The sequence below is a fragment of the Ictalurus furcatus genome, chromosome 12 (assembly GCF_023375685.1).
Source record: "Ictalurus furcatus strain D&B chromosome 12, Billie_1.0, whole genome shotgun sequence".
Classification (NCBI taxonomy): Eukaryota; Metazoa; Chordata; class Actinopteri; order Siluriformes; family Ictaluridae; genus Ictalurus; species Ictalurus furcatus.
This window is the reverse complement of record NC_071266.1, coordinates 18,407,637-18,420,532: the sequence shown is the minus strand read 5'-3', so window position 1 is coordinate 18,420,532 and position 12,896 is coordinate 18,407,637. Positions and strand designations below refer to the sequence as shown.

Here is a 12,896-nt window from a genome sequence, read left to right as displayed (position 1 = left end):
GTTTCTATTATTAGATTTCATGCATAGCTCTGCTGACACACTGGCTTTTCATGAATGAGCAGGTGCACAGGTGTTCCTAATAAAGTGGCCGGTGAGTGTAATATCACATGAAATTACTTCCTATAGATATTTTAACTTGCAACTAAATGGTTTTCTAGAAATATCTTTGTTTGGCTGCTGAACAAAACGCCCGAAACGAAAGATCTAGTACAAACTACGCTTCCCATCACTAGAGCTGTAGTAAACACCATTACCCAGAGTTCAGGAGCACTGCCTCGGCAAGATGGCGGCGAATCCGAGTGCAAACGCCCCCCGTTTTGACTGTCCGTCATGGTAAGCCTTGCGATTCCCAAAACAAAACGCAAATGGCAAAGACGCCGTGGTTAGTGGTTTACATGTTTATGTGGTGCTTGTGTAGAAATAACATTATCCCAGCTTGTAGCGCAGATGTGAGCTGTAGTAACTTTGTCAACAATCTGCAACGCTGTAGATTTCATGGAGTGGCCATGCACCCCGCAGTGAGCTGCTTCTTACACTGTATATGTGCTTTATCAATACTGTCAGCTGTGGAAATAGGTATAAGGCAGTGTACATTTTTATTCGTATTTTCTGCATCATAGCATTGTTGCATTCATTTATAAGCCCACTGCAAACAGAATAATAATAATATAATATAATAAACATAAGACTTTGGAAAAAAAATAAAAAAATAAAATACTACAGCAGCATATGTATAAAAGAGTGTGTGTGTGTGTGTGTGTGTGTATATATATATATATATATATATATATATATATATATATATATATATATATATATATAAAGAGAGAGAGACATACATAGACATAGAGTGGGGTTCAAAAGTCAGAGCACTTTTGTGAAAATAATTCTGTTTTGCATCTTTTTCTAATTTAATACAACCATTTTTAACTACAACTGAAATGACATTACTGACAACAGCTTGAGTGAAAAGTACAGTCTTTGAAATATTCACATGAATTTCAGAGTTTCTTAGTATTTGCCATGTCCTCCCTTTTTTTATGCTTTAATGCCAGTGTGATCCATTTCGGATCAAACCAGAAGAGGAAATATGCATGAGGAAAAGCTGACCTTTCGTACAAAGCAGTTAACATGGTCAATAGCGCAAATTTGCTTACACTTAAATAGGGACCTAGAAATACTGCCGAATCTTGAATATGAAATATTCAAGATGTTGATCATTTACTTACTTTGTTTGAAATATTTCAGAATTCGTTGAAAAAGTCCCAGATTTCCAATGTGGTCTTAGACTTTTGGACCCCAATGGAAAAGAAAATGGAAAACAGCATTAAAAAAAAAAAGATTGCAATGCTAATATAATAAAGTATATAAAAATAACTAATATAATATAAAATTTATATATATTTTTATATATAGAGTATCTCACAAAAGTGAGTACACCCCTCACATTTTTGGAAATATTTGATTATATCTTTTCATGTGACAACACTGAAGAAATGACACTTTGCTACAATGTAAAGTAGTGAGTGTACAGCTTGTGTAACAGTGTAAATTTGCTGTCCCCTCAAAATAACTCAACACACAGCCATTAATGTCTAAACCGCTGCCAACAAAAGTGAGTACACCCCTAAGTGAAAATGTCCATATTGGGCCCAATTAGCCATTTTCCCTCCCCGGTGTCATGTGACATGTCAGTGTTACAAGGTCTCAGGTGTGATTGGGGAGCAGGTGTGTTAAATTTGGTGTCATCGCTCTCACACTCCCTCATACTGCTCACTGGAAGTTCAACATGGCACCTCATGGCAAAGAACTCTCTGAGGATCTGGAAAAAGAATTGTTGCTCTACATAAAGATGGCCTAGGCTATAAGAAGATTGCCAAGACTCTGACACTGAGCTGCAGCACGGTGGCCAAGACCATACAGCGGTTTAACAGGACAGGTTCCACTCAGAACAGGCCTCGCCATGGTCGACCAAAGAAGTTGAGTGCACGCGCTCAGCGTCATATCCAGAGGTTGTCTTTGGGAAATAGACGTATGAGTGCTGCCAGCATTGCTGCAGAGGTTGAAGGGGTGGGGGGGTCAGCCCGTCAGTGCTCAGACCATATGCCACACACTGCATCAAATTGGTCTGCATGGCTGTCGTCCCAGAAGGAAGCCTCTTCTAAAGATGGTGCACAAGAAAGCCCGCAAACTGTTTGCTGAAGACAAACAGACTAAGGACATGGATTACTGGAACCATGTCCTGTTGTCTGATGAGACCAAGATAAACTTATTTGGTTCAGATGGTGTCAAGCGTGTGTGGCGGCAACCAGGTGAGGAGTACAAAGTCAGGTGTGTCTTGCCTACAGTCAAGCATGGTGGTGGGAGTGTCATGGTCTGGGGCTGCATGAGTGCTGCCGGCACTGGGGAGCTACAGTTCATTGAGGGAACCATGAATGCCAACATGTACTGTGACATACTGAAGCAGAGCATGTTCCCAGCATGTATTCCAGCATGATAACGACCCCAAACACACCTCCAAGACGACCACTGCCTCGCTAAAGAAGCTGAGGGTGAAGGTGATGGACAGGCCAAGCATGTCTCCAGACCTAAACCCTATTGAGCATCTGTGGGGCATCCTCAAATGGAAGGTGGAGGAGCACAAGGTCTCTAACATCCACCAGCTCCGTGATGTCGTCATGGAGGAGTGGAAGAGGACTCCAGTGGCAACCTGTGAAGCTCTGGTGAACTCCATGCACAAGAGGGTTAAGGCAGTGCTGGAAAATAATGGTGGCCACACAAAACATTGACACTTTGGGCCCAATTTGGACATTTTCACTTAGGGGTGTACTCACTTTTTTTGCCAGGGGTTTAGACATTAATGGCTGTGTGCTGAGTTATTTTGAGGGGACAGCAAATTTACACTGCTATACAAGCTGTACACTCACTACTTTACATTGTAGCAAAGTGTCATTTCTTCAGTGTTGTCACATGAAAAGATAAAATCAAATATTTACAAAAATGTAAGGGGTGTACTCACTTTTGTGAGATACTGTGTGTTTGTGTATATATATATATATATATATATATATATATATATATATATATATATATATATATATATAAGACATATAGTGTTATTATCCTACTTCCAAAGTTATAAGTGGTATATAAGTATATAAGTGACCAGAGTAAAGTGTTTTGAGTCCAGAAATTGTTGAGTGAACCTCCAAGATACAGTGTACCGAATTTGAACTATACCTATTGGAGCATTCCGTTTTGTAGTGCAAAAATTGTGCAGTGTCTGTAGTGCAGCCAAAAAAGAAATACATTTGCCCAGACTCAGTACACTGACAGAAAGGTGTTGTAGAGTCTGTAAGCAACTATGAGGAATGTCTTCCTTGAGACCTTGGTGGTCTCAGCTTCCTGTGGACGGTGCTTCTATACTGTTCCAGTGTGCTGTGTGGTGGGTGAGAGCCCAGTACATAGTATAATAAAGTAATAAAGAAGAATAGTCTGGTTTAGTGCATAGCCTTCTGCAACTTAAATGGTCTGCCTTCTAAGTAGCTGATCATCAGAATGACAGGAAACAGGAAACCCAAACACTGACAATTGTATTTCTCACCAATTATTATGACACCTTTTTAGCTTTTCCGATTTAATAATTTCCTGCTTGATCTCAGGGCAGGAAAACCACCGCCTGGACTCCATTTGGATGTAGTTAAAGGAGACAAGTTGATAGAGGTAAGACCGCTTTGCCAAAAAAGAGAATTGATTGTTCATTCACTACACTATGTTGTGTCATTTGCTGAGAGTTGCCTGAATGCACTTTGAGCATGCAAGTACTGAAGCTGTTGAACGTTATACTGCATTTTGTCATTGACAGTCTGCTTACGCTGTATACGTGTATGCAAGAACATTGGATGCATTTGCACTTTGACATTTCAAGCGAATTCCACACAACAGGTTAGACAGGTGTAGAATACGAACAGCCAATATTATAACCACGACCAGAAGATGGAGCCTGCTGCTCCTGAGAGTGCTTTTTTCTGACTATGCTCGTGAAGTCTGCATATGATGTAGAGCTCTGAGTATTGTCACAATGGCAGATGGCTGATACTGATTCGATCAGCTGGTATAAATGGGCTAGAAGGGCCTGTCTGTTTTTAGAGAGATTTTTGACATCCACGAAGAAGCAAGCCTGGGGCTGATTTCTTTCTATCCCAGAGTGTAGATTCATGCGTCCTATCAGTGACAGACAGTCGTGTCAGCTCTTTCTTGTGCACTGGCGCTGATATTTTTCAAACCCATGTCGCTGTCATGTCATCGGCAGTAATGGAGAAGGTGCATCTGAAATACAGTCAAGGGTTAGTGAACTTAAATGTGTTGGATTATTTAATCAATCATGCTTTTTTCCCCCCAAAAAATCATTCAAAGGGGAAACTAAGAGTAGATAGACTAAGCATACGTTGTCAAATCAAAATACAAATGGCACAAAAGGACAGTTGTTTCGATTAAAGGGTTACAGAATTTCTGCTTGGCATGTTTGGTATTCGGAGAACACATGGCATGAATCCAGTATGACATTACAGACTTTAAACACTTAAATAGTAATAGTTTGCCACACACCATTATTATTATTATTCCATTGATGAGACTATGGCAGATTCTGTCATGATACGCCAACACTGGATTTGATAATGACATCATCAGGACTCTCCATGCTTCTGTTGTTATGCGAAACAAAAACGATTCATGCTTTAAGACAGTTTTTGTGTCGTTGGATTATAAGCAAGATCTGTGTTGTGTAAGTGAACCTCACACACATTTACATTATGCTTAAAATAATGCTTTAGTTAGTATAGGTTTGAAAAAATAAATAAAATCCAGCACTTCACGGTTGGGAGGGTTACTTTAAAAATTTATTGTTACAGTTACAAATGACATAAAAAAATACAACAACAATTTAATCAGTAACGTAATCCATATATCACAATATGAAAGTAATATAATCTGATTACTTTATTACATAAGGTCACATATGTAAATAAAGTAAAGTGAAAAGCAATATGATCTAAAATACTTTTATTTAGAGCTTTAAAACATGTTCAATGTTTGGATTTGTTTTAATAAAATACATAAATTTGTTTACATACATAAAACTGGCAAGAGAGAACCAGAACTATAATCACGCAGCTGTCTATATTGTGTTGTGTCAAAAGCAGGGTTCCAGACAAAAAAAAAATCTATTAAGGAGCCATTGGCTCCTATAAAAACAAAAAACAAAACAGACTTACTTTCAGTCATCCTGTCAAGTGTGTACGTCTGGCTTCTTCTACAGCATTGGCATTTTCATCCAATTTCACTTAAAGTGGGAACTGAACGTCTTTTCCAACTTGAGAACTATATACAGTCACAAAGAATTGTTCTTTACATTATGTCTGCATCTCTTGGCCTTCGAGTGTAGTGTGGCCTCCTCCTCTGTTTTGCAGAAAGCCAGCGTTTGACACATGATTCAGGATCAAACAGTTCAAGTGATGGGCCCTCTGTGCTGATGCTGACTGAGTCTTCCAATGTTGAATTGTGTACTTTTGATTTGATCCTGTTTTGAGCTGAAAAGCCACGTTCACACTGAGCAGCCAAAATTGGTAGGACAAGCAATATCTCAACTTCTGCTCAAAACACATGCTGTATGCCCTGCGATGGATTGGCACCCTGTCCAGGGTGTACCCCGCCTTGTGGCCCAATGCTCTCTGGGATAGGCTCCAGGTTCCCCATGACCCTGAAAAGGATAAGCGGTATAGAAGATGGATGGATGGATGGATGGACACATGCTGTATCATTGTCATATGTCCTGCACACATCCTGTCCATTTTACTGCATTAGTAATATCTGAGACGTAAATTTGGTGAAAGGCATCTCTTTACTACACTCATATATTCAGTGTTGAATTTTATTTTTAGCTCCTTCCATTCGGTCTCGTCTTGTAGTTCACATGCACGAGACACTGCTTGTGCTAACGGTCTGTTTTGTGGAGCACTCTGCGATTACATAGTCACGAGCATACATAGCTTTTTTATGCTTTCGACTATCGCCCTGTTTTCTCACAGTATCTTTCGTTCCAGTAATGAAATCCATTTGCGCCGCTATTTCTCTGCCCGCTTTGGAACAAAAGTCACAAAACATTTTCTGTGTGCGATGATCATACCTGAGTCGTGCAAACTCTTGAATCCAAGAAGTCTTAAAATTGCCTTTCTGCACTGTTTCTTGGGCGTTCCTTTATTGACACGGAAAGATGATCCTCTGTGTCTCCGTCGTTTTCTCTCTGTCTCTCATGCTGGCACAGCAGGAGCCTGCTTTTTTTATTAGCAGGTGTTGGCATCAGCGTTGGTGCTCGACAGAGATGAGGATTGTTTGAAAAAGTCTGATATTTATCGTTTTGATATGTCTTTCTGACACGGAAAGCTGATCATCGCGTTCCCCCGTGCGTATTTCGGCGCTCTAGATGAATATCATATTTATTCATAAATTATAAATTATATAAATTATAAATTTATTGGCTATTGTCGCCAGGGGTGATCTCAGCAAAAATATCATTTGCAGATTAATATTTTTGGTCGCACCGTTTTAGGTGCATTCTGGAGCCCTGCAAAAGTTTGATTTCTTTGGTTTTAAATTTAAAAAAATTGTAATCCTGATAGTATTCCCATTTTTTACATACCCATAAGTATGTTTAGGTCAATAACAGTCCAATACCAATACTTATTAAGAGATTGCTGCTTCCTTATCATTTGCTCAGGACCTAGTGAAGTCAAATCTCACTGTGTCTTCAAATATAGTCTTTCCAGTGGCTGGTCTGGTTTTGCTTCTCATATCTAAGACACATGTTTCTGTCCTTAGAAACTAATCATCGATGAGAAAAAGTTCTACTTGTTTGGAAGGAACCCAGACCACTGTGACTTCACGATAGACCATCAGTCATGCTCACGTGTGCATGCAGCACTCGTCTATCACCGTCACCTCAAGAGGGTCTTCCTCATCGACCTCAACAGCAGTAAGTGTTCATGCTGACACGAGCACTGAGAAACAGAACAGCCTCAATTTCTTCACTGAAGGCTAAAATTAGGTTTAGAAAACTCATTTGTTTGCAGTGTAACCCATTTTTCGCCCTGACAGGCAACATCTATAGTTTAACAAGTTCTAGTTTTAGAAGTGTGCTTCTTTGAATAATGGCTGAATGGGAATCTTACTGTGCTATTTCTCAGCTTTGAAGATTAGAGATGAGCAGGTATGCAAATGTCTTTGGGAATAATTAAATTAAGAGCAAAATTATTTCTAATTGATAAGAAAGTTATTTCATTGATAATGATCACTTTATATTAAGGTTTACTTGGCTATGAGGCAATAAGAAAACGCATGTAAACAGTTACATAGCAGTAAATAAAAAATTGTCCTTGTCCTCACCTACCTGTAGCTTCAGGGTCCCTCCATTAATTAGCGTTCCAAACACCCTGTTGTTATTGTACCTTTTTCTTCTTCTTCTGGCTAGGGTGACTATGGCAGCCCATAGAACTGTCTGGTAAAAAGTTGTGAAATTTGGCACATTGACTGGGGAGGGCCTAAGGAACATTCTGAACAAATTTAGGCCAAGTGCTGCCAACGCTGTAGCGCCACCATCGGGTCAAATTTTGGCCTAGCTCGGAAGTACTTTTTTGGTCATAATTTATTTTAACTGTGTGTCCAGAAAAATGTTAAACGTCAGGTATCCCTGGATTCCCTGGGTCAAAATGAGTCAACGCACCCTATGACGTCAATTTCTGCCTAATTAGAGTCTCCGCCATCTTGGATTTTGCCGGAAACTGTTTTTTTTCGCTACTCCTCATACAAATTTTGTCCAATCATCACCAAATTTGGCACACATCATCTTCAGAGTAAGCCTCATAAAAGTTATCAAAAATAATTTTGAATACGTCAAACAGTTTGCCCATAATGGGCCAATGAATCTGACAGTGAAGCCACCAAACAGGACAAAAGGCTGGCCTTGCACACTGACACAAAGGATCATGCCCTGAGGCTATGCAACAAATTTTGTGACAGCGCCACCTACCGGTCAAAAGTCACAATAACACGCCGAAAATCCATTTTAGCTACTAATCCTCCAAATTTTGTCCAATCTTCACCAAATTTGGCTCGCATCATCTTGAGACAAAAGTTATCAAAGGACCTCTGATATTCAAAACCGTTCTCCCATAACCGACTGGCAAATGAGTGAAACTACAAATCATTCTTGAACCACTTTGCCTATAGTTATGGCTCTGCTTTCCTGTGATTGCTTATGCAACAATTGTAGCGCATCTGTAAATGTGTGGCTCAACAAGTCTGGGAGCTTGGCCCTCGAAAATTCTGCTTGCAACTTTAATTTCAATATGTTTTTCAGTTACATACGCAGTTTATAGACAGAAACCAGTAACTACCAATAGACTTCCATTATACACTCACTGGCCACTTTATTAGGAACTGCTCGTTTGTGCAATTACCCAAATGGAAACTCCTTGTTGATTTAAAAAGGTCAGAGAACTGGTTCAGGGTGATTGGAAGCCTACGGTAACTCAAATAACCACTTTTTACAACCGTGGTGAGAAGACAAGCATTTCAGAACACTCAACATGTCAAATCTCAGCATCAGCAGCAGCAGAAGAAGACTACATTTGGTTTCACTCCTTTCAGCCAAGAACAGGAATCATAGGCTGTCATGTGTACTGGCTGAAGTGTATCTCCTTTTCACAATGCCTGAATTTTTTGTTCTAGTTTCAGTTTTATTACAGGAGTTACTCAAAAAATTCACTAGACAGTAGCACAAAGCATAAATAGTTGCGATAGACTCTCGAGTTAATTTTGTTTGATGTTGTATTTAATGCTGTCCTGTCCCACCGAAATCTATGCTCACAAGCCACTGCTGTAACTGCAGTCTTATTTTTTTTCCTTTTCCAGCCCATGGCACCTTTTTGGGTAGAATTCGTCTGGAGCCCCATAAACCTCAGCAGGTGCCCATCGACTCCACTATGTCGTTTGGGGCATCCACGCGAGTATACACGCTGAGAGAGAAGCCGCAAACGCAGCCCAGCACTGCAGCAGGTGACAGTGGTGTGGAGGACGAAGAGCTGAAAGGACTGCTCGGCTTACCGGAAGAAGAGACCGAGCTAGATGTATGTTATATATCCTTGTGTGTAGACAGGCAGAGATATATTTAATGGATTACAGAGAAAAGAGAGATTTCTCCTGGGAAATGCTGATATTCTCATGTTCATATATGATATTCTCATGTAGAACCTGACTGAGTTCAACACAGCGCACAACAAGCGCATCTCTACTCTCACCATCGAGGAGGGAAACCTGGACATCCAGAGACCCAAGAGGAAGAGGAGAAGCTCTCGAGTGTCCTTCAGCGAGGAAGAGGAGATCATTAACCCTGGTATGTATGGAGAACATAAACACAAACATAATGGTGACTTTGCTACAGTATTTTTTAATTATATTATAATCCCCATAAGCAGAAATAGCTGCTACAAACCATGAAACTCCAGCCTTCCTGCTTAACAATACTAAAGCTGCATAATTATTCTTATTTTAGTAATGTTTATGATTGAATATGATATGGTTAATGATATGGTTAATAACTGGTTAATGTCAGATTATATATGGGCTGCTGTTTTTGTTTTATTGACTGGGACTTTCGTCCCTTGTATGTGTGATTGATCTAATCAGGTGCATAGTATGATGTGCTAATGATTTATCTAAGGAATGAATTCTTGTAATGTACATTGGTCAGAAAGTATTCATTTTCATTCAAGTTTATATTAATACGCTCATGTGATAACAGGAACTAACTTGTTTCATGGATGTTCCACAAGGTTAAATTGAACTAGAAATGGTTCAAATGTATAATGTTCAATTTTTTTTAGTAAATAAAAGTTTCTAGTGTTGACAAATTGCTGTGGTATAAGAGGAATAAAACACTTCAGGATATGATGTTATAGAAAAATATTCAATTTTAAGGTGCTAACCATAACTCTGCAGTAAATGGTCATATATTATCAGAATAAATGGCATAAATGAATGTCATAAGTAGTACTGACCTTCTTTTTTTTCTGAAATTTCTGGACTTTCACTGACTATTTCCTGTTTGTCACTTGTTCTTGAACAGTACATGTAGTTTGTGCACGGTGCTGTACAGTATATTAGATAGTATATCAATACACTTTTATTGATCCTTATGTAGTCGATAAAGTGTTTACAATGATCTTACTAAACATTCAGACAGCCTGGCAAATATATTGACATATTAGTGCTTTACTTAGCTCTAGCTATGTTTTAGATATATTTCATCATAATACACAATAACACACACACAAACACACACGAACATGAAATATTTTGTTCATAATTATGTTGGCTTGAGAAGGCCAACATACTGTTTTGCTTTATAAGCTTATTATTATTATTATTATTATTATTATTATTATTCTGAGACCCAAAAAATTAAATTGCTGCTCCTCCCAGAGCTTTCAAGCTACATGCACAAAACTTGGCAAAGACCTTCAGCCTGTTCTGACTCGAGTTGCTTTGACTTTTCTAAGTGATTGGAATTCCAGAATTCCCAGTACGGAAGCTCAAATAGGCCAAAATTCCCATTGACTTCCATTAAAAATTTCCGACTGATATAACTCCTTGAGCTTTCAAGCTAGTTCCATCAAACTCAACACAGTCCTTCTGGCCAATCACACTGGTCAATTTTTTTTTTTCCAAACTGATTGGACTGATTGGGTATTCCCGTTGTGGATGATGGAAATTCCCCAAAACTCCCATTCACTTAGATTGAGTGAATATTTAGAGTCTGGCTCCAACTGTCAAAACTCACACACACCTGAGTGCACATGGCCTGAAGCCTAAAAGTATTGGCATGCTATCTAGCTCCAAAAGTATTGGGACACTGCCTAGCTCCAAAGGTATTGGGAAACCACCTAGCTCCAAAGGTATTGGGACATTGTCTAGCTGATGGCTTGGGTTCTCAAGCCAACATCAAAGTCTAGTTTTTATTCATTTTTCTCATTTTATCAGATTAATGTGACAGTTTTTTGACTCTTCTCTGTGTTTGTGTTCTCAGAGGATATTGACCCATCGGTTGGCCGTTTCAGAAACATGGTGCAGACCGCAGTCGTACCCTTAAAGGTAGATACTGTTCTGTGTTCAGTATATAATCCAAACAGACATGACGGATATCATGTCCTGTAGAAGAACTTGTATTTTAACCCTGAAGATGCACGTTTGCTTGTAACGCGACCATATATATTCAGTACTATATACAGTAGAGTAATCTATAAGCCTTCAGTTCCACCGATAAAAAACAAAGGTAAGAATTTGTCGTTTAACACATTTTGGGAACAAGCTCTTCAGATTTGGAAATTGAGTGCAGGTTTAGGATCAGATTGCATGTTGTTGGTGAAGTGAAAGGCCCTTTGGGGTAGAGTCTATTACAAAACAAGAGGGACATAAACACAACCACAGTCTGTCACAGAACTTTGTTTTTTTAATGTGGCTTGCTTTGACCACAAAACATGAACAGTATTTTACTTGTTCCTCCATGTACTATTATTGTGTAGTACTGGTAAGACAATTAATACAAAAACTACAACACCTTTTAAACGTGTAATAGTTATAATTATTTTAGCGACCCATTAAGTTATTAGATTACTCATGTTATAGTCACAAGAACTTATAGTTGGTCAGATATGAAGCTGATGTGTCAGATATGATATTTCACTTTATTTATTCATTCAGTCGTCTTCAGTATCTGCTTTATCCTGGTTGAGGTTGCTCTGGTTTAAATGACTTTTTCATTTTGTGAAACAGAACCAACTAAGTTCATCAAAAATCTCACAAGCAAATACAAACAAAAATAACTGTGTGAGCAGGCAGGAGTGGTCAAGCTTTCTGCCGGAGCGGGTGGGAGTGGGATTTATTTAAAAAATGGCTCAGTGTAGAATATTTCACAGCAGTCAGCCTTCTGTGATTTTCTTTTCCTCATTCACATTACAGAAGAAGAAATCTGAAGGACATGGCGCCCTTGCTGTGGAGGACAGCGTGGTACGTCGTTTCCAGAACTTCCCCCTCAGCTCAGGCCTTTACGGGGACCTACCCCCTGCCAGTCATGAGGCGAGCACCCAGGACAGCGAGCACCAAGCAGGCTCGGCCATCTTGAGCGGCCTCCCTTTGCCCTTCCCCAACCCAGCTCCAGAGGTGGATGTCTTAACCGCCACAGCACAGCCGGCAGCCATGTTGAACCCAAGCCCCGCCCCTGGACCATACACAGCCGAATCTATGAACGAGCCACGCAAGAAGAAGTACGCCAAGGAGGCGTGGCCTGGAAAGAAACCCACACCTTCACTACTCATCTAATGCGTATTATTGAATGGCGTGATGACGTGTGCTTGATTTTTATGCGTGAAACGTTAAACATAAAACTTCTAAAGTCTCTAAACGGCATTTTCAGAAATCTCCGTCATGTCGCAGTATCAGAAAAAGCTCCTAATTTGTCATAACTCATAGCTAATGTGATATCAGAGGAACAGTGTTTACCAGAGACTTACATAAACAACTCTTATTTGTTATTGTAGGTTCTTTCCTGAGGTGTTTTCCTACTGTTGTGGACATGCCTCCACATATTTTCTGTTAGTTACACAATGCAGATCATAGCACACCATTAAAATAGCAGATGACTATAAGGCTAGAATCAGTAGATTCATTCTTAATGTTCAGTCACTAAGCATGGTATACTAACTACTTACATGAGTTGTAACCTTTTAACTTCATGAATGTAAATGTCAACACTACAGTTTCCGTAATGCAAGAACAGGACA

General features: G+C 39.4%; 1 protein-coding gene across 1 annotated transcript; it reads left to right on the top strand.

Moving 5' to 3' along the window:
- The first annotated feature begins 161 nt into the window (after positions 1-161).
- ppp1r8a (protein phosphatase 1, regulatory subunit 8a) lies at positions 162-12,567 on the top strand. Its single transcript, XM_053638826.1, has 7 exons — positions 162-333; positions 3,663-3,723; positions 6,880-7,033; positions 8,971-9,185; positions 9,307-9,451; positions 11,144-11,208; positions 12,076-12,567. The coding sequence occupies exons 1-7, from the start codon at positions 284-286 to the stop codon at positions 12,433-12,435; spliced, it is 1,050 nt and encodes a 349-aa protein (XP_053494801.1). The 5' UTR covers positions 162-283; the 3' UTR covers positions 12,436-12,567.
- The last annotated feature ends 329 nt before the right edge of the window (positions 12,568-12,896 follow it).

What these genes read in the sequence shown, in the direction of transcription:
- ppp1r8a (XM_053638826.1), top strand. Translation starts at nt 284, where the DNA reads ATGGCGGCGAATCCGAGTGCAAACGCCCCCCGTTTTGACTGTCCGTCA. An exon ending in CGTTTTGACTGTCCGTCATG is followed by an intron (nt 334 to 3,662) that starts GTAAGCCTTGCG and finishes GCTTGATCTCAG; the next exon opens with GGCAGGAAAACCACCGCCTG. An exon ending in AAGAAGAGACCGAGCTAGAT is followed by an intron (nt 9,186 to 9,306) that starts GTATGTTATATA and finishes ATTCTCATGTAG; the next exon opens with AACCTGACTGAGTTCAACAC.